At 41.7% G+C, this 21,765-nt stretch overlaps 1 protein-coding gene across 1 annotated transcript; it reads right to left on the bottom strand.

Annotated features, from left to right (window-relative positions):
* Positions 1–249: 249 nt before the first annotated feature.
* KCTD12 (potassium channel tetramerization domain containing 12) lies at positions 250–6,378 on the bottom strand. The gene has a single exon (XM_045566932.1). It carries the CDS (start codon positions 6,258–6,260, stop codon positions 5,277–5,279), a length of 984 nt encoding a protein of 327 aa, XP_045422888.1. The 5' UTR covers positions 6,261–6,378; the 3' UTR covers positions 250–5,276.
* Positions 6,379–21,765: the final 15,387 nt, after the last annotated feature.

Here is a 21,765-nt window from a genome sequence, read left to right as displayed (position 1 = left end):
TGTTTGTGACAGGCTTTTCTTCCACATTGAGTACCAAACCACCTGTGCATTCCTGACAGTAGACTCTGGGGAAAGGATGTGTTCATGCCTGGCCCAGCTGGCCAACTCAGTGAGGAGTACTTCTGATGGCTTAATGCTCATCAGTAGTCCCACAACAATTTGGGAAGCATTCCCAGTATTTTGAGGACCCCTTAAATGAAATTAGACCAGTATTCAACACAATCCATATCGAGGAGGCAGGAGAAATAATTAAAGGAGTGAACGTTTTATTTTTTAGTGTTTAATAGAATACATAACAAGTCACATAATCAATGATTCATTACTTCACACACAGGGAGGAAAACAGCATTGAATATTTCTGTTATACAACTGGTTGTGAACAAGGAGAACAAAAATCTCTATACCATTTAGACAGTTGAAGAAATTCTCAAAGTTTGGGCATGTCCAAAAAGACTTCCACAGCATCTTTTTTTAAAAAAATATACAGGGATTTTTTTCCTTAGCTTTCTGTTTCATTAGAAAAGTCTTATAATATTATTATTTTTTCCCTCTCCCCTTATATTTTGGGAAAATGACTCAATAATATGTATCACTTAGCATATAACATTTTCAACAATTTCAGAATCTCAGATAGCTCTGTGGGAATCTTACGTTGTTTAGCAGATAAGAGTTTTTCAGATGCCTCCCCAAAATTAAACAACATATAATTTACATCTTCAAAATTAACATCCATAATGGATGTTTTAACGTTTTGTCGTTAAATGGTTACTAATGCTGTTTGAATGGTTATAAAGGAATTGTCATTATTTGTATTCAAAAGTAACAGCAAAATTTACCTGACTGTAAAGTCACAAAGACAGTTGTATAACAGTTTACAATTGATGTACACATACCTCAAAACACACTTAAAATAAAAAACTTGGCTTGGAAAAGAAATCACAAAATGTATAAGTGACAAGTATTCTTGGTCAACTACTCAATCTTACTACCACACATGATTATATTCTAATATAGATATTCTGGTTGAATTTCTTCCATCTAAGTTTCAAGGACCCCAGTAGAGAATCTAAATTCTTAAGTGTTAATACTGTTAGATTTGTATTGTCCAAAACGATGACAATGACAAGTTAACCTTAACATAACTTGTTTCTGGCTATAAGAAAACTTATTTTCATGTCCTATAGATACTGGAAACAAGACTGCTTTATTTATGTCTCAACAGACAGACTTAGGTCATCTAAGAAAATTAATTTAGTTTTTAAATGATTTATGGTAACAAAAAAACAGGAAAAAAATTCCAAACAAAGAATTGATTCTGGTAAGTTTACAGTAAAAATATTCAGCTTAACTACTTTAAAAACTTAAGTCAATTGAGTAAAGTATTTGTGATATAGACTGTAAGAGAAATTCTTAAGGAATTCAATCCCTCTAGTCAATACTTTTCTAAATGTCTGCACTGTAATTTAGCATTTTTCATGTAGGAGTACAAAAATGATTTGAATATTAGACTGGATTTTACCATAACTTGAAGAGTAAAAAATTATCAAAGCTTTACCTTACATGGCTGTAATACAATGATAACATTTCATGGAAAATTCCAATAAAAATTGGAATATATTAGGAGCACTGCCAATTGCCCATTTTGTCTGAGTATTCACAGATTACGCATTTCCTCAGAGAAGCAGGCCATATATATATATGTATATACACACACACACATATATATATGGGTCTGGTTTGAAAGAGAAGACAATTTTGGCTAGCATTATAAATTACCACTTTGCTATCAATCCAAAAAACCAAATAAGAAACACAAGAATAAAAATAGCATTGAAAGGGAAAAAAATTTAAATTTAACACCTTCAAGGAATATTTTCCACAATACACCATTTGAAAAATCAGAATGAATATGGTTCACAGTCTACATGTATTAAAAAATAAACACGTCAATCACTTGGTGCAAAAATATGAAACATGGTACCTGTCTTTTTAACCCCCACTGTCAATAAATCCCTTTTTAAAAATTGCTGTTAAAAGTCTAATGTCACTATGAATATGAAATGATAATTAGAGCAACATATGTAAATGTATCTGAGTCAGATTATTGCAGTCATAATTATCTGGATAATTTATGACATTTTCCCAGGTTATTTGAATGGTGTTTTAGGAGGGTTCAAATGAACCCTCAATACCCCCATTCAAGCTCATAGGTGATGATCAACACTCCAGCCCACTTCATAGACCTCAAAGGTTCCTTTTGTGGCCCAAAGTATATGGAGAGGAGAGGATTTAAAAGTGCCCATGCCAAGTCATCTTACCTCTGTTATACTGTCTACCCAATGTAAAATGAATTTCCTACCCAGCCTTTACTTTGGGCTAAAAGTAGAGACTTTCCATTTATCAACTTCAACTTTAAAGGAGACAGTCATCCCTGGAAAAAGAGGTCTGTTTACTGTCCCTAACCATTAAATATCCAGTATTACAAATAATGTAGGATGTGTAGATAGCAAGGGGGAGAGGAGTAAGATGCCTATGTACAAGACAGTGGGATAGCTCAACTCAAAGTTTTACAAAATAAACATTCATAAGACTTGAGACAAAACTTTAGCAGTTTCTCATGATGTCCTGGAGTTGAGCAGATTTGACAAGGGAGATCAGAATTGGTGAGTCTTGCCCTCTGTCAGTGGTTTTGATCTGTCCTAAGATGTTCTCAATCACGTGCTTTTTGTTGAACAATCTAACAAAATGCCACACAGGGTAGGGAAATCTCTGTGATACTCACTTTTGGCCAGTGAGCAACAGTCCTAAATCATTCCAGGCTTGAAACAGAGGTAAGTTCTGATGCATTATCTAGTCTGAGACCAAACTCAACACATAAGCAAACACAACTCCCTGGATTTCTGCTTCCACTTTCCCTACAATTACAGGCCTTGTATATAAAACTAACTTTACTTTTCTTAAAATGTAACTCTAATAATAAAGACTTTAAATCTTTTGCTTTCCCAATTTAAAAAATTAGTGGATTAAAAATACAGGTACCTTGATTTTAAGTAGACAGTTAATCGACACATGATTAAACATACAACTAATATCCAAGCAAAAAAAGTATGGAGCAAACTCAGTTTTACAATTAGGTATTTTTTCCTAATCCAATTTCCCCATAGACAAAGAAACTCATCAAAACATGTTGTTTTTAGTATATACATCATCTGATGCAAGTTACTAGGGGTAAATATAGGAAACTGTATAGCATTAGTAAATGAATTAAAAAACTAAATGATTCGTGTAAAATGCTTATATATGGTATATACAGATTGGATCACATGAGTCTAAGAATAAAACTGTTCCAATTCGTAACTGCTGTATGGATACAGTAAGATACAGTACAAGATTCATTTTTAAAAAGAAGGAAAAATAGCACTAAACACTGAAAATGGCTCTTACAAAATCTTTAAAAACAGACTTCAGATAAAGATGCTGAAACAAAACAAAATAGAAAGTCTTCTCCGTCATCACAGAATAGTCAAAGGACACCTCACAGCATGAAGCACGACGAGGGTTGTTTCCCTTCACTTATGGTGCACACAGCATATGCATTGGGAATTTATTCCATGTAAGAGTAAAGGCATAAGGCAACCAGGTCTCCTTCTGTTTCTGCTGCATTTACCTAAAACACCATTTTATTGCTCAGCTCACTTTTAAGTACTCATTTGCCTTCATTTAAACATATTCCATTTTACAGCTATCTACAGATGGGCAGCCCTTGGTGCTTATATTTCTCTGTAGCTCTGCCACTTGCAAAGATTCCACCTTAACTTCAAACAAACTGCATGAAGGAAGTGGCATTTTCGGGTATTCAGGTTTGCCCAGTAGTCAACATTTGCTGGGTTTGGAGAAAACAAGGATCTTGAATAAGAGATTTTAAGTCTAAGCAACCAAAATCAAACTTATTTTGCTCAAGTAAGTAGATTTTAACATCAAGATTTATAATCAACAAGAAAATAAAAGTTCAAAAACTAAAACCCTACTGGGTAACTCTTTGGTTAAGTTCTATAAGTATTAGCAATTTCTAAGCTTAGGACTCAAAACAGTAAGTTCAATAAACTGCCAGTTAAAGAGTAGGTCTGTTATTAATCTTTATAAAATGCTTGGCATGTTTGCATGTACTATTTGATATTTTTAAAATGTGCATGTACTCAAACGGATGGTACAAACTTCCAGCTTTCAAATAATAAATGAGTATGTCTGCTCCTCCCTTCCCACCCTTCCTACCCCTTCCTCCCTCCCCTCCCCACCCCACCCCCAAGTCTTAGAGCTAAGGATCCTACTGCCATTCACTGCAAGAATACAGGCTTTCCTAACACTGACAACGTGCACTACTTCCCAGCACTGCTAGGTGTCTTCCTGCCATCTGTCTTGGAGTCCTGGGCAGCCTTGCCCTCTTGGCGGGGCAGCGCCCTTTTCTCCCTTTTGACAGTAGGCGCTGCTATGTCAACCAGTGGAACCAAGGGCTTCTGGCGACAAACCTATGAAAAAGGGCACCTCCGCAGGCAGGAGGATCACTTTCTACAAGTTTAAGCCACAGGCGAAGACTTTTTTATTCTGTATGGGAAAGATGGGATCCTTCACTGTGCCAGCACTAGATTGTTCTGCTTTTACCTGTAACTTTTCAAAACTTTATTCATTTACGGTCACTGGACTGCCTCCATGCGGTCCTGATTTCAGGATCACAGTCTTCCATTCAGCCTTCAAAAACTCAACCTTCAAAGAGTCAAAAAGACTGTGTAACGGCCCTTTAAAACACTAACTATCCCCAGTGTTATCAATTCTGATCTCTTAAACCGCGAATGAGACATAAGGGCTCGAGAAGATTTCAAGGAATCTTCTACACACTGGACACGGTCCAATCAGGTTCTGAACAATTCAGTCATTGCCAGGTACTTGGTGACTTTGTGGCCACACTGCCCCGCCAGATCCAGACTGAAGTCCCAACTCGGGGAGGGGCGGTTTGCGACAGGGAGTAGAGGAAGCGTGGGGTGGGGGGTACGTGTCTGGGTTCTCTCGATTAGCGGGGTCCAAAGAAGGCGAAGAGGCCCAGAGGATTTGTGACTGCAGGTTCTGGGGGGGACGGGGACGGGTCTGGCCCAGCAACTACTGGAGGGAGAGACCAGGGAAGGGTAGCCAGGGGACAGAGGAAGAGCGGGAGGCTCTGTAATCATCTCTCGGGCAGGAAGGAGGGGGAGTGGGCGCTGGAGTCGCCAGGGGGTCTGGGGAGCTCACTCCCTGCAGAAGACGTACTCGGTGTAGCTGGTCCAGATCTTGTCCTCGCTCTGGTCGGTGCTGCTGGCAAAGGCGCAGGTGCCCGTGGAGCTGCAGGCCACCATGTGGAAGCCCGAGTCGGACAGCTTATCGAAGGCCTGCTCGAGGAAGTTGAACTTGAGATAATAGCGCGAGGTGTAGCGCTCCGGGGGCCGGTCGGGGTCCCGGCTCTCATTCAGGGTGTCCCCAAACACCTCCTTGGCCAGCGACGTCTTGCCGCACACGGTGATGCGCGCCACCCGCCGGAACTTGGCGTCCGCCTGCGCGTCCCGCCCGATGGTGTAGGAGCCGCGGTAGCCGATGGTGATGTAGCCAGAGCGCCGGCTGCCGTCCAGCGACTGGGACGGCGTGAGCAGCGGGCCCGCCGCGCCCCCGGACGGGCTGCGGCTAGCGAGCTCCAGCGTGGGCGACGGCGCCCCGCCGGAGGCGCCCTCTTGCTGCTCGGGCTCCGCGTAGCCGAGCGGCAGCAGCTCGTCGCCCAGCGAGCCCTCCTTGTGCACCCCGCGTCGCGAGGGCGGTGGCGGCGGCCCCGGGCCGGGCTGCTGGGGCGCCCCGAGGCGGCGCACGAGCTCCGGCAGCTCAAAGTATTCGGCCTCGCGCTGCAGCCGGCTGCGCTCGGGGAAGTAGTCGGGCAGCACGAGCTGCAGGTCCCGCAGGTAATCCAGGATGTAGCGGAAGAGGAAGCCGTCCCGGTCCAAAAAGAAGCGGCCTTTGCTGTCCCGGGCCAGCTCCTGCGGCTGCTGCTGCGTGAACATGCGCCAGAGCAGCGAGTCGGGCACAGACACCACCGTGCAGCGCCGGGTCACGTACACCTGGCCCCCCACGTTCAGCTCCACGATATCGGGGAAGAGCGGCGGCTCCGCGGAGGACGACGAGGAGCCGCTGCCGCCCCCGCCGCCTCCCCCGTTGGGTAATCCACGTGTGCTGTCCGCCAGAGCCATGGCAAAGAAGTGGCCGGGCCGGGGCAGTGGCAGGGAGCGGGGCCGCACTCGGGAGCCGCAGCCACCTTTCGCAGAGCCCCGGAGCCCGGACGCTCGCTCAGCCCCGCGCCCCTACCGCCGCCGCCGCGAGCCGCGCAGAGCCGAGCGGGCCGAGCGCGCCGCCGTGCGCCCCCGCGAGCCCCGGTGCGCTCCGCCAGCCTCGCCCGCGCGCTCCAGGCGAGTGCCGGCTCGCGGCCCGCGCGCTGCTTAAGTAGAGCCGCCGGCTGGGGCGCCGCGGCGCGCAGGAGGCGGGGGCGGCTGCGGAGCGGCGGAGCCGGGCTCACCGGGCGGGGTGGGGCGGGACGGGGCGGGAGGGAGTGGGGACTCGTTTTGCATCTTAAACGCTGACGCCGCGCTGGGCCGCTGGCTCCACCCCGGCTCGAGCGCGCGCGGGGGGCGACCCGTCTCCCACCCGCGCCCCCCAACCCCGCCGCGCGCTCCCGCCCAACTTTCTCCCTCTCCCGGAGTGGACCGAGCCGGGGACAGGCCACTTGGAAAACGGCTCTTCTCTGGAGGGGCAGTCACAGCGCCCTCTCCCCTGGTGACCCCACCCCGCGCCTGGGGACTCTGGAAAGAGGATGTAAACTTCCCGGCGCCTCTGGGTCCCCGGGAGTGGAAATGCGTGGCCGCCTCCTGAACTGCCGCTTCGAATAGTGCAGCTGTGGCGCTGCCATGGTCGTCGTGTCACTGAAAGTTCTCCAGAGAGACGAAGGGGCCGCCCCAGCCCAGGGACAGCCAGTTCACGTTGCCGTGCAGTCCTGAACAAAAACCCTAGAAACAAAAAGCAAACTTCAGTATCCTGCCGTAGGATGCTTTACAATAGTTTATTTTCTGGGTGCAGAGACAAAGGGGGAGACCTCAAATAGGAGGAATTAGGCAGAAATGGCAACGGGAATTTGGGTGAGCTAAAGGAGCGACTTCGGGGCGCGTCCCCACGAGGGAGGCAGACGCGGCCTCTTCCCTCGGGGCCTTCGAGGCCAGACTAAAGGAAGGATATAGTAAGGCCGGGGAACCCTCTGTCCCCGTCCCTTTCAGCGCCCTGCGTGTTCATCCTCCCAAAGGTCCAGGGGCCCCTGCTCGCCTCCGTCATCCCAGGTTCCCTCCAATCTCAAGGAGGGATATTTGTATATTTGAAGGTCCTCTTCTTGTTCCAGTCTGGTTCTCTAACTCCTGCCGCCTGCACATTAGCATTCACCGTGGGATTGCTGCGCGCAGAGCTCCTCACCCTAGAAGCTTTTCCTTGGCTTCCCAGGCGGGCTTTGCGTAGCACCCAGCACGTTCTGAAATTTCATATTTATGAGTGAGTATCTGATCACTGATTTGGGGAATAAAAATAAATAAATGCTCCTCAGCGCTGCAAGAAGACAGAGGAGAGGGTGGAGAAGAATGTTAAGAAAATCATCCATCGGGCCAAGGAATGTTTGCTGTGCACCTGCTGTTTGCAGGGTGCCAGGTAGTGAAATGCAAGGTTGAATAACCCCCCCCCAGGCACTTCCAGTGTAGCCCAATAAGCAAAGGGTCAGAGATGTGAGCAGTTATCAGATCATTTTGAAGTACAGACCAACCATCAGGATAAATCAGGCAAGATCTTTGTTCTTAATAATGTTTCACCCTTTTGTGTAACTACCCAGTGAGCTTCACAGTCTCCTCACGGATAAGTGTCATTTTCGTTTTGAAATGTTTATGTCTGCTGAACAATTATTGCACTCGTGTCAGTGTGCTGAAATGAGATCAAGCCCCAAACCAGCTTGCTTAATTGCAAGTACAGATTTTGATACTGAATATATTTCACCACTGTTTTTTTTTTCTGTCATGTTCTTTGGGATAAATAATAGATGACACAAAAGTTCCAACGCAGGATTTCTAGGTAGTTGTGCTTCTGTTTGTTATATCAGTGTCACAGACCTGAGAAAACCAGTCTCTTTTCTATAAATCCAAGAAAAGCCTTCTTTATATCCATTCTGCACATATTTTTGTCTCATTACTTTGTTCATTGCATCAGCAAATCCTATGAGCTCTACCTTCAAAATCCTTCCAGACTATTAACATGTTTCACCATCTCCCTGCCACCACCCTGGACCAAGCCACCATCACCTCTTGCCTGGATTATTGCATTGTTCTAATTGCTTCCACCTCTACCTCTACAGTCTTTTATCACCAGAACAGAAAAAAAAGACTCTGTTATACCCAAAGGCAGGTATGTCACTCTGCTCAGCCACTCCCCCCCACCCAGTGGCTTCCCATATTGCACAAGAGCAGAAACTAAAGTCCTTTCAGTGGCCTTTAACTGTGGTCCCCAAACCTCAGGCCACTGACCAATACCAGGCCATGGCCTGTTGGGAACCTGGTGGCAGAGCTCTGTGGTGCTCCTCCCCAAACCTTCCGTGGAAACATTGTCTTCCATGAAACTTAGGAACCAGGGGGCTGCACAGTAGAAGGTGAGCAGCGGTGGGGCAAGCGACAGCATATTTACAGCTGCTCCCATTGCTAGCATCACCGCATGAGCTCCTCCTCCCTCCACCCTCCCAATCCCCCCACTCCACCCAGCTCCTGTCTGTGGAAAAATTGTGTTCCATGAAACCGGTCCCTGGTGCCAAAAAGGTTGGGGATGGCTGGACAAGACTCTACATGTTTGGAGCTGTCCCACTAACAGCTCTCTGATCTATCTGCCACTCCCCCGGGAGCTGGCTGGCTTAAGCCACATAGCCCCCTTCCAGTTTCCTTAGAGCCTTTGCACTTCCTTTTCCCTTTGCCTAAAAGACTCATTCCCTCCCCACCTTATCTTCCTCACCATGCAGGGGCCTCCCTTCTCACCATCTTCAGGTCTCTAGGGCAAGACCTTTCCTTGATGCCCCTACTTAATGCAGCACAGCCCCACTCAAGCAGCTTCCCCTTCCTTGTTTGTTGACTGTTTCCCTGCATTAGAATGTCAACTCCAAGAGTTGGGAGATTTTAGTCTGCTTGATTCATTGCTACATTCTCAATGCCTAAAACAAAGATGGCATGTTACAGGCATTCAATAAATGTCTGTTACTCACTCATGTATTCCACCAGTATTTATTCAGGGTTTACTACTATGTTCTAGGCAGTGTATTAAAAAAAATAATCACTGCCCTCTAGGAGCTTACAGTCTAGTAATGGAGACAGATAATAAATACAGTATAAAAATAGGTAAGTCCATTTCAGGTGGTGACAAATGCCACAAAGAAAATAAAATTGTGCAATGAGATAGAGGGACTGAGTGTGGAGATACTACTTTATATAGAGAGTGCCTGGGGAAGGCCTCTCTGTGAAAGTGACATTTGAGCTGAACAGTAAGAAAGAGACAGCCACGAGAAATTCTGGAGGAAGAGTATCGCAGGCAGAGGCCCAAACAGGTTAAAGGGGCCTCGGTTAGGAATGAACTTAGCATGTCTCACAGAAAAAGTTTATGTATTGTATTATCAGCTTGTATCCTGTGAATCTCTAAAATACCCTTAAATGATCAGTACAAACTCAAATGTGAGAGATACTGTGTGCTTATATACTACAAGCTGCCTACTACCATTGTCCTCTACTTCTTGCCATAAGGTATTCATCCACCACAAGCTAGTCTTCTGCAGAAAAGCCATTGGTGTTTCCTTATAGAAGCCAGGTTGAGCATGAGTAACATTATAATGAATGGAACATATGACTTGAGACAGAAGGAATAATTTTCTGGTTAAGTTTGAGTGTTCTGTCTTGCCTGTTGGCTTATGAAGAGGAAATATAATTGGGGAACTCATGCTAGGACTTGAGGGCCTAGGCGTTTAGAAGAAGGGAGTCATGATGCTTTAGCATCTCCAGTATGTTAACTAAGTTTAATTGGAAGGGGGTAAGGGAGGATTTAGGAAACCACTGGCCCTGGTTTAGTCTCAACCCAGTTTCTAGTGATGGATACATTGATGGTCATTGTTCCTTTTCAAGTGACTGTTTATACTGTCCTACATAAGAGACAGTGTGCCTGCAAGTACTTTGCCCTTTGGTCCTAAAGTGTGGGATATTGGAAATATCTCTGGACCTAGATTCTCATCTCGTTTGTATCTTCTCACCACCTACTGCCTTCTCTTCAAACTCGTTTCTCACTACACTCCCTACAAAAGCACTTAGTAAATACAGTATTCACTATTCCCCCTTATCCAAAGTTTCAATTTCAGTGGTTTCAGTTACCCAAGGTCAACTGTGGTTTGAAAATATTAAGTGGAAAATTCCAGAAATAAACAATTCATAAATTTAAAATTGCATGCCATTCTGAGTACTGTGATGGAATCTCCCGTGGTCCCATTTCGTCCGGCCCTGGACTTGAATCGTCCCTTTGTCCAGTGTATCCACACTATCTGTGCTCCCTGACCATGAGTCACTTAGTAGCCATCTCAGTTTTCAGGTCCGACTATCTCTGTATCACAGTGCTTGTGTTCAGGTAACACTTAGTTTACTTAATAATGGCCACAAAGTGCAAGAATAGTAATGCTGGCAATTCACATGTGCCAAAGAGAAGTCAAAAAGTGCTTCCTTTAAGTGAAAAGGTAAAAGTCCTCAATAAGGAAAGAAAAAAAATCATGTACAAAGGTCTACAGGAACAACATAGAAATTGTGAAATTTCTGTCTGTGAAATTGTAAAGAAGGAAAAAGGAATTTGTACTAGTGTTGCTGTCACACGTTAAACTGCAAAACTAGTGGCCACAGTGGGTGATAAGTGCTTAGTTAAGACGGAAAAGGCATTAAATTTGTGGGTGGAAGACATGCACAGCAATGTGTTCTGATGGACAGCAATCAGAGTCAGTAGCACCTGCTGTCTCAGGCATCCACTGAGGGTCTTGGAACATGTCCCCCTTGGATAAGGAAGGACTACTGAATTCTGCACACCAAAGATTTGAGGAAAGGAATGAAGAACATTAAGAGAAATAAAAAGTTAAAAGAGGAGGAAGAACTGTGACACAATGAAGTGAGTGCCTCTGAGGATTGAATGAATTTAGTATATGTGAAAATGATCAGTGAGTTGTAAAACACAAATCAAGTGTCAGAATCATTATTTTCTACCACTTACCATGGTGCCTGACAAGTCTTCTCCATAAATAGTGAATGAGTAAATGAATGGTAGAAACATTAAAATGAATCTATGGGGAAAGGGGAGGAAAAGCAGAATCAGAAATTGTCCTGAACAAATGTTTAATCCATTTATCATCCTCCCAATATCTGTGAATCTGCTCTGTATGCAGGCTTTAAAAATCATTCACTCTGTGTTCAGAGGGAGAAAAGAATTGGATACGGAGATTAAATAACATTAAGTTTGTGTAAATCAGGAAGAAGAATGATCTTAATAAAGATTTAGTAAAAGCCATGCTAATATTTAATCTGAAAAAAGAGAGAGACAATGTCATGTGAGAGACATTGCCAAAATATTAGGTCTGAAAAATAGGGAATATCCCAACATTGTGTGATTATCACTATAGTATGATTTTTTACACTTAATAGAGCCAGAGAAACAAAAGTTAATAATGTTGAAAATTGTTTAATTTTTATTTCCTGGAAGAAGTAATAATGGAAACAAGTAATAATGTAAAAAGTATGTACATAGCACTTATTATGTGCCAGCCCTGTTTCTAAAACTATAGCTGTATTAACTCATTTAATCCTCGCAATGACTCTATGAGGTTGGTACTATTATTACCCAATTTTTAGGTGAGAAACTAAGGCACAGAGAAGTTAACTAATTTTCCCAGGATCATGCAGCAAATAAGTGCTGGAGCTGGGATTTGAGCCCAGGCTGTCAAACTTTAGAATCTGTGTTTTTTAACATTGTATTTTACAGCTTCTCACCTCACCTCTAGGAGTGCTTTACATGTATTAAGAGGTAGGTTCTCTAATTTTCCCCACTTTAGAGATGAGAAACCCGAAGCAAAGAGCGGTTAAGTAACTTGACCACAGCTATTTATCTCTGCTGGGGGCAGAAACAGTACTCTCAAGTCACTGTGCTTTTGCTCTGTGCTGTCGGGTAACCAGAAACTCAAAGTAGCCACTGTGAAAGAACTAAAGTTAGGAAAGAGTTGAGTCCTTGGCTCTCATTTCTTCCTTCTGCCTTCTATTGATGGCACAATCCTGCCTCAAGCAAGACTCTCTAAGGACATATTTTAGCCCATGGACAGAACTGACATACTATTGTCCTACTGTTTGCCTACCTCAGTCTTATACACACAATAAACATGATTTTATTTCTGGCTCCCTCAGATACCATTATGGTTTGCAAAGCACCAGGTTCTTAGCATGTTTATTTAGTTTTATTCTGATCTCATTAACTCTAGACAAGGATAAAGTGAGTCCATGGAAACTGCTGAGATCTAGGTTCCAGTATGCAAAAGCAAGCAGTATCCACTGGTCTTCTGAGGCTCATAAAATTGAATAAATGCATTCTCCTTATGGCTTTATATATGAAATTAAGCACAAAAATAGCTGGACCTCACACACGTGTGGGTGATTCTGGAATTTCTGACCAAGGCTAATTATTAACATCACCGATGGTTCCTAAGAATTTGAAAGCCTTGGTTTCAACTTGTGATATTAAACTTAGATATTAACTTATACATGAGTAATTACATTCTAGTGCTTTGCCGTCTTGAATACTTTCGTATTGTCAGATTCACTTAATTATCACAACAATTTGGGTAGATGTTGTCTGACCTGTGTTACAAGTGAAAAAAGAAACTCAGGAAGGTTAGGTAAATTAGGGTGTCTTTCAAGTAGAGTCAAAATGCAAACAGTGCCTCTCAAATAGCTGGGATGCACATGGATGCTTCCTGACTTCACATTTCATGCTCCTTAAACTCTTCAGCAGCCAAATCAAATCAACTCAATTTAATGCCCAAATGAGAGCTGTCATTCAAAATAGTCAGCTTGGAGACTATACATTTATTTGAGAGATGCTGGAATCACTCACCATTTTTGACACATCTGTTTAGGAATTTTCCTCAAAGCCAGTTTACACAAGAACATTGCCCTATTATTTTATATGTATGCCAAATTTTTGGTTGATCTCTTTTTATAGGGCTCTAAAACAGGCACCTTACTGCAGTACAGACTCACATGCCTGAAAACAAATGAGAACAAAGCCAGTTTTCATGACTGCAGAACTAAGGTGATGATTATCAGGTATTCACCTTTTGACTTGGGTTTTAAAGATCTCATCCCTGGAGTTCTCTAATATGCTGAATAGTGTTGAGTTTAGGTTACTCAGAAAGAAGGGCTGATTCAACTGCAGAGATTTTAATATGTGGTTCCAGAAAGTCTGCATATTTCATTGTGAGGTTTGGACGAGAAGCCAAGCCACTGGCTAGACTGTAATGGTTGACTTCTTATATAATTGTAAGATCATTTGTTTGATATGATTAAGGGGGGGAACTTGTCCCCAATTTGCTTTCCAGTTGCTGCAGAAATGTAATATTTCACAGTAGGAAACAGCCTCAAAGCATGCTAAACTTTACATTTATATTACTTAATATGATTTACTTTTAAAAAATACTTTTCTTTTCCTACAGTGAAGTATAGATGGGAAAATCAGACAGTTTGGAGATTGATGAGTCTATATTCTTCTCCTGGGTTTATTTAAAATCTAAGATATTGGGCAAAGTTATTTAAATATTCTGAACTTCAGATCTTTATCTTAAAATGGAGTAAACACCTACCTTGGACTCTTGTGAGGTTAAATGACGTGAAGCATTTCATTCCACAATGTCTGGCACGGAATGGTCACACCGTGAGTGTAGGTTTCTGCCCCTACCCTGCCATTCTCCTGTCTCCATTACACTTCTATAATCCAAAGAGCTCCTTGTTGAATTTGCTCACCTCGTCCTTCTACTAGTTTTATTCCTCCCTCTCGGATGACATCTCTTTAGTAGTATCTGAGATGGACGGGGGAGATGGCATTTGCTCTGCGGTTCCCCATGCCTTCCCAGTAGACAGTCACGTCTAACACAGATTTGCTCTCTGGTTAGAAGATTGAGTCAAAATCTAGGCAGTTTGGAACTCTCAGTTTCAGGGCTTATTTCTCAACCTAGGCTTTGCAACTCAACTGACAATTTGCTCAGTTTTATGTCTGTAACTAAAAGTTCAGCCACTGGCAACATCTAGGAGGTAAAGTCTGGGCAGAGGTGTTCTAAAGGGGCCCTTAAAAATTACAGGTGTCCTTAAAATTAAAAAAAAAAAGACTTTCTCTCTGTGCCCAACCCAGGGGCATAGGCCAGGAAATAACGAAGAACTGAACACCCAAAGAGGGCAAGACTGCCATCCCAAACAACAACTATGGTGTTTCCCCGTAGCTCCCAGGCTGCAGTGGCTCCACAAGAGGAAGAACACATGTGCACACTGCAAAGGAAGCAGTTTTACATGGTTGCAGTGGATATTTCTGGAAGAAATGTCAACAGTGCAAGAGAAGTTTAGCTCCTCTTTACCTCATTCAACATCCCTTCAAATATTTATGGAGCCCCTGCTATAGGTCCGATCTTGCCAGAAGTCATGGATGGTTTCATGGGTCCATGGCCCAAGAGAACCTGCACAATATCACACTGAATGACTGACAGTAGCAGCGGCCACCAGGAGTTACACATGTCACAGGTGAAGATCACAGGGTGGGACCTTACCTTCTTGTGTGACTCAGGGGTCTCCAGAGAAACAGAACAGACTATGTATAGAACTCACCTCAAGTAAGCCAGGTCAAACAAAACGCTTTTCCTTAGCGTTGGTAATTCCTCAGCATTGTGTTAATGCTGAGTGCATTATATTCTTGCAAGGTATTTGACAGCTCATTTATGATATCCTTTTAGACATTTGGAAAAAATATAGAAATGTAGACTGGACAATAATATCAATGAGATGGACACATTGTTGGTAAAACCGATATATTCAAAGATTATTGATGGATAGAAAAATGTCTCACTGAATAGAAAGCACTAGGAACAAGATTCTATTTTAGCCCTTTTCTATTGAAATTTTATTTGATCAACAAATTACATGAATATGGGGAATCATGCTATGAAAATTTAGAGATGACGCAGGTTTTGGTGGGCTAATTTAACATTATGGAATTAACAATCAAAATCACCCACATAGGCTTCAGCAGCAAAGAGAAACAAACAAGAGAAGATGTAATAAGGGTAAAAGTAAACTCATGCATTTGCTTATGATGCAGCTTAGCAGCAGTTTACATGAAAAATACAATGGGACTCTGCATCAACTGTGAGTCCAAGAAGCCAATATGCTGTGTACATGTTTGTGTAACAAACATACAATATAAACACACACCAGATACAATAGCTTTTAAAAATTGGTAAAGAGGATGAGCAAAAACCTACCTAACAGGTACAATGAACACTAGCTGGGTGATGGGCACACTTATAACCCTGACTCAAGCATAAAAAAAGCAATCCATGTAACCAAAAACATTTGTACCCCCACAATATTTTGAAATAATAAAAAAAAAGTTGGTAAAGGCCTTAGAAATTATTCAAGTTTAACCCCTCATCTCAAAGATCAAAGCTGAGCATGCAATCATAAAAACACAGTAACTGATAGTAAAACTGCATCTGTCACTTATGTCTGTTTGATTCTAGACGTCACAATCTGAAGAGTTGTTTTAGTAGGCAAGGGTGTTTTTAAAAGCGTGTAAGCAAAGGTGTGAAGAATCTAAAAACAATGTAATAGCAAGAGCTTTTTGTTTTGTTTTGTTTTCACCTAGAATGCAGTGGAATAGCCTAGAAGGGTGTACTATTGGAAGCAGCGTGGCAGCTTGTTCAGATTCAGGTTGCTATAACAAAATACCATAAAGTAGGTAGCTTATAAACAACAGAAATTTATGACTCCCAGTTGTCATGGTTAAGAAGTCCAAGATAGATTTGGTGTCTGATGAGGGTCTATTTCCTGATTCACACATGGCTGCTTTTCTCTGTGTCCTAATGTAATAGAAGGGGCGAACAAGCTCCTCAGGCCTCTTTTATCAGGGCACTAATCCCATTCATGAGAACCTAATCACCCCCCAAAGACCCCACCTCTTACTAGCATCACATTGGGGATTAAGTTTCAACATGTGAATTTGAGGGGGATACAAAAATTCAGACCATAGCACAGTTATATTCTTTCCAACATCAAAGGGCAAAACTAGGACATACACTTAGAAGTTAAAGAAAAACCTTCTGAACAGCTAGAGCCACCCATTAATAGGAAAGTTCACTTCAGCAAGAAGCAAGTTGCCAGCACTGCCGTAGACGTAAGCTGCAGACCCATCTAAGACAGGCAGCATAGACAGGATTCATGATTTGGGCTGAGAAGCTGCACTGGATTATCTCTACTTCTTTCAAATGCTGGACAATTTTCTTCACCACCTGCTTATGCAAAAAAAAAATGGCATTTTTTTCTAATCTCTCCCAATTTTGGGTATTAAAACTTGATTTAATAGCTTTAATGTTAGAGACCTTAGAATCATAATCAATAGCTAGTATGCCCCATATACTCCCTGTGTCTCAGGAGCTGTGCCAAACGATAGATCGATCATACTTCAGATGCTTGAATACCCAGTGATGAGATTTGGGGAAAAAAATGACATAATTTTTTCTTGTTGTTAAATCTTTGACTAAATGTAAGGGCAATTCTCTCATTTTTATGAAACATTTCCGAAGAGTTTTATAATCAATTTTATTCATTTATTTCAATAGATTCAACCACACAAGTATAACAAGTGAACATTTACTAATAAATCTACTTCTATAAGAACGTGACAGTGCAAATAAAGACTTATTAAATAATACAGCACCAATCCACATAATTTAAATCATTTTATTGCTCAAACTGATTTTTTAATTATATTGGTTTCTCATCTATTCATTCTACCAAAACCTTATATTATTTAGTCCTTATGCTGGATAAAAATTGAAGCAGTCATTATAAATTTGGGAAAATCCATAGAACTACATAATGTAGAGTGAATCATAATGTAAAATATAGACTTCAATTAATATTATAATAATGTATCCATATTGGTTCATCAATAGTAATAAATGTACCACACCAATGCAAGATGCTCACAATAATGGAAACTGGGGGGATAGGACGAGAATGTATGAGAACTCTCTGTACTTCGTGTTCTATTTTTCTGTAAACCTAAAACTCCTCTAAGAAAAAAAAGTCTATGAACTTTAAAAAATCAAAGCAATCAGATTTTCAACAGCCCTTTGATTGTTTACCCCTGAGCCATTCCCCAGAGGAGTCATCAGCCTGCGTTCATATTGTTTACAAATATCTCATCCATAGACATATAGAAATTCTACAGATAGAAATAAAAAGCTTTTACCTCAGGAATTGTCCGTTTAACTTTACCCTACCAAATTTAGTATAAGACCAGATGACCTTAATATACCCCAAGGACAGTAGCATAATTATTCCATGGTTAAGAACTTTATACATGTTTGGATTATCTGATCCTTTTCCTGAAACAATTTCCATCATCCTCTGATCCTTCTAGCTCTCTAACTAGAAGTCATACTGACCCATCATAAACTGCTCTAAGTATTCAGGGATGCTCTTTTGGTCTGTGGAAGCAGCTGTCTGCATGTATTGAGTGCCTATCATGTGTAAGGCACTGTGTCAGGTGCTGGGATACAGCTATGCCTAAGACAGACGAAGTCCCTCTCCTCATCAGAGGATGCAGACATGAAACAAATTTTACAATAAATAAACAAGCCTATGTTTATCACATTCACAATGCCCTTGACAGATGTTGATTGAACGAATTTGACTGATTAAGAAAATAATCTGGGCTCAGTTAAATTTTTTTCTTTATACCACACTGAAAGAGTTTGTCAAGAAAGAATAATAGCATAGGCAAACCATACGTGTTTTTTTCCTCCACCTATTTTCAGCTGTTCAGGTGAAGCTAAGGGTTGGATGTACCCAGGGAGGGAGGTGGAGGGGTAGACAAGGGAGTGATTAAAATGATGGAATGAATCCAAGCTGCGCAAGGAGGGAAATGAGGGGATGGATGAGCAGGGCTTTCTCAAAATAGCACTTAAAGACATCGGATTACTCTTCAATATTCTTTTCTTCTCAAAGGAGGAGTGCAGCGAGCCAATAGAGCATATAATGGGGTTTCTAGGCAAGAGGGGATAATGGGGGGGAGGATCATTTCCCACCCCTGGCCTTTGTTGTCTCTCTGGCTCACTACCACTTTAGCCTCCTTTATTAACAATACACGTCTGAATTCTGCAGCTTGGAGTCCACCAAGACAGCAGGCCCTTTTCAGCTTCTCCTGAATTAATCAATATTCTTTTCACTTAAATTCTCTTTCGACCTTCAAAAGCAACCTTTGTTGGTGACTTGTACTCTTGCTTGTGTGAAAGAGGTCAAATTGCTAGATTCGATCATTATGTCATTTCTATCTATTTCTGTCCATCTAAAGACTAATTTCTTACTTCCAAAGTTAAAAAGCAGGTTTTTCTTCCTATCATCCAAATGGACCTTTAACAGGGAAACCAGACTCAACAGATAAGAGTAAAACAAAAGCCAGGTGTTGGCTTTATTTCTACCTCTCCCTTGACCCAGTTAGGATGAATGGCAATAGAGCTCACCACTCATGACTGTGGCATGTGCTGATGGCCAAGGGAAGGCAGGCAGCACCTGGCAGCCCACCTGTCCCAGAAGTCCTGCCCAATGCTGTCACATTCATCTCTCTGGCCAAAACTTAGTCTTGTGGCCACATCCAGCTGCAATGGCATAACAAGGGAGGGCAGGTGGGAGAAATTTACCTGGAGGGCCAACAGGCAATGGACAGCCAAGTTATCAGCAGGTTCAGCAACACATCTATTCAAATAGTGAAGAATTTTTGTCCACTTTGCCTCAAGGTGCATTAAAATCACCCAAAGATCTTTATATTCATATCTGTCATCACACCCACATGAAAGATGATCCCTTGTCACTGTGTCGATTTCTATGCATGTCTGACCAGCTCTCTTCCTCACGTGTCCCCCTTTACCCTAAACTTTAAGCTTCCACAAAATAGAGGCCATTTCATCTCTCTTTTTGTATCTGAAATACATGAGTTTGCTCAATGAAAGTTTCATCAATGAATAAATGAATGTCAGTGAATGAACAGTTAAACTGATGGCTAGATCTGAGGGAAGTGAACAAATGTTTTCGAAGCAACTAATTTGACCTGTTGGCTGGTTTTAACTTTTAAATCACCATTTGTTTAGCTTTTAATTCTTTCCCATCTCATATTTTTAATTCATTGGGAAAAGAAAAGGTAAAAGTTTCAATATTTAGAATCACTGAATTGAAAGTTAGATGCTTTAGGAAAATGTATAAATCTCTTCCCAAAAGGGCCCAGTGGACGTAAATATGAAAGTGGTTTGTGTCTTATCTTAAAAAATGTTTACTATGCATTCACAAGTGGAGGGTGGGAAAAATGCTTCCAGGCCAGTTAAACAGGGATTCCTATCTCTCAGGTGCTTACCATGTATCTCAAACATTTGGCATGAGACTATAAACAGATTCCATACATTTCCTCCTTCATAGATACGCACTGTATCAACATTACCTTCGTGTTGTTAGTAATACATAACTAATAGCTTAGAATTTTGTATTTTTTGTTATCTCACATGTGAAATTGTTTAGATATTACAATCTGCCACCTTTTTGGGGGGAAATCATGGGCTTTTCAACCATCTTTTTAATGAAATTAGGATCCTGTAGCCTCCTTAGATCAATAAGAAGTAATAGCAGCAGGGGTGTTGATAATCTTCAGTTTTCTGAAATGTGATACTAGAGAAGGCAGGTATAAATTTCAATTTCTACAAAGTTTTGAGTGCCTCGCCTACCACTTTCAAAATACTGTATGATTATGATAATGAGTAAATACACTAAATAAAGTCATACCTTGTGTTTAAACTGTAGCTAAGAGATAAAGAACTAGGTTGGTTTGCATCCACTTTGTTTTTGAAACTACAGATTCACATGTGGTGGAGGAACAGCAGCACCTAGTGGTGAAGAGCAATGACTGCACCCACCAGGGAGCTGCCCGGCATCTTCCAAGTATTTCAACCACATTTTTTAAAATGCATTTTGAGTATTTTAAGTGCTGCACCTTCGATTCCTGAGATGGGTGTTTATCAAGTCAATTACAGATTTTGAGTCAAATTTATATGCTTAAATATTTCCAAATAAAAATGTATAGATTATCAATATGCCCTGAAATTTAGAGAAGGATTCTAAACTTTCTAAACATTCCACAGGTACTACTTGAAGTATACCTGGTAAAAGGTGCAGGTTTAATTAGGATGCTTCTTAGACGACCTGAGATTTTATTTAACAATTCTATACCTGTCTACTAATACATTTGAGCAAAAGAGTATTGCTTTCATGAACGAAAGTCAGTATTTCGCTGAGATTATTTCAAGAACTTGGAAGTCCCTGTAAAGAACTACTCTGAAATTCTTTTTTTCTTCCATTGATAGACACCATAAGCACAGCACAGTGTTTTACATGCTTTGGACATTCAATAAACTAATAGTTGAGCACTAAAAAATTTTTATAGTGGAAACCAGCTTAAATTATATAGTTTATGGTTTGATTAATGTTGATACTGATAAGGAGAAATAATTTTTTTTAATTATGAATAACCTCACTTGGTCTTAGCCAAAAGGCAGAGGAGCGATGCTGAATAACCTCTAGTACATACTTCAACCCCTAAATTAAATGTAAATTCAACTAAAGCCTTATTCCCTTAGCAGGAGTGTAATCATATGAGTGTGTCGTCTGTCCTTGAGGCCCTGATATGAAAAAACAGAATTGTGAAATTCAAATTGCACCTGTAAGCATTTTGTTGTTATTCCTCTGTCTCCTTTTTCTAGAAGCAGACGTCCCACAAGCACACCCCAGGCCAGGCCAATCACTGTGTCCCCCTCCTTGACCCTTTCCAAGGTTGCTCAATCAAAGCGCAGCTTCCAGCAATGATATCTTTACCAGAACTGGCGGGAAGTCCCTTCTTTCCACTTTGGTGGGGAGCCGTTAGGTGCACTTACTGCAGCAGAGAATGAAGCAAATCAGAGGGGAGGCCTTGGGGGATGAGTCTCGTGTTCTAGTTGCTGAGGTCTCAACCCCTGGAGTTCCTGTTGCTCTTCTCCAGTCTTCTTCCCATAAAGCTCTTTAAGACAAAATCTACTCTGAGATATGTTTTTGCAGTCTAAAGAGTCTAAACTGACTCAAACTGCATTTTTTAAGATAAAAAAAATGCAGCTTTGATCATGCTACCACCCTGGTCAGAAAATCACCATTGCTCTCCATTGCTTAAAAAACAATATCTAAACTCTTTTTGGATTTTGGGTTTGACTCTAATCTACCTTTCTAGCCTTATCTCACTCAATCTAGTAATCTAACAAACGAAATTATTCTTTCTTTCTTCAAAACACTC

Source organism: Lemur catta, chromosome 13, assembly GCF_020740605.2.
Source record: "Lemur catta isolate mLemCat1 chromosome 13, mLemCat1.pri, whole genome shotgun sequence".
Taxonomy (NCBI): Eukaryota; Metazoa; Chordata; class Mammalia; order Primates; family Lemuridae; genus Lemur; species Lemur catta.
This window is presented reverse-complemented; position numbering and strand designations above follow the sequence as displayed.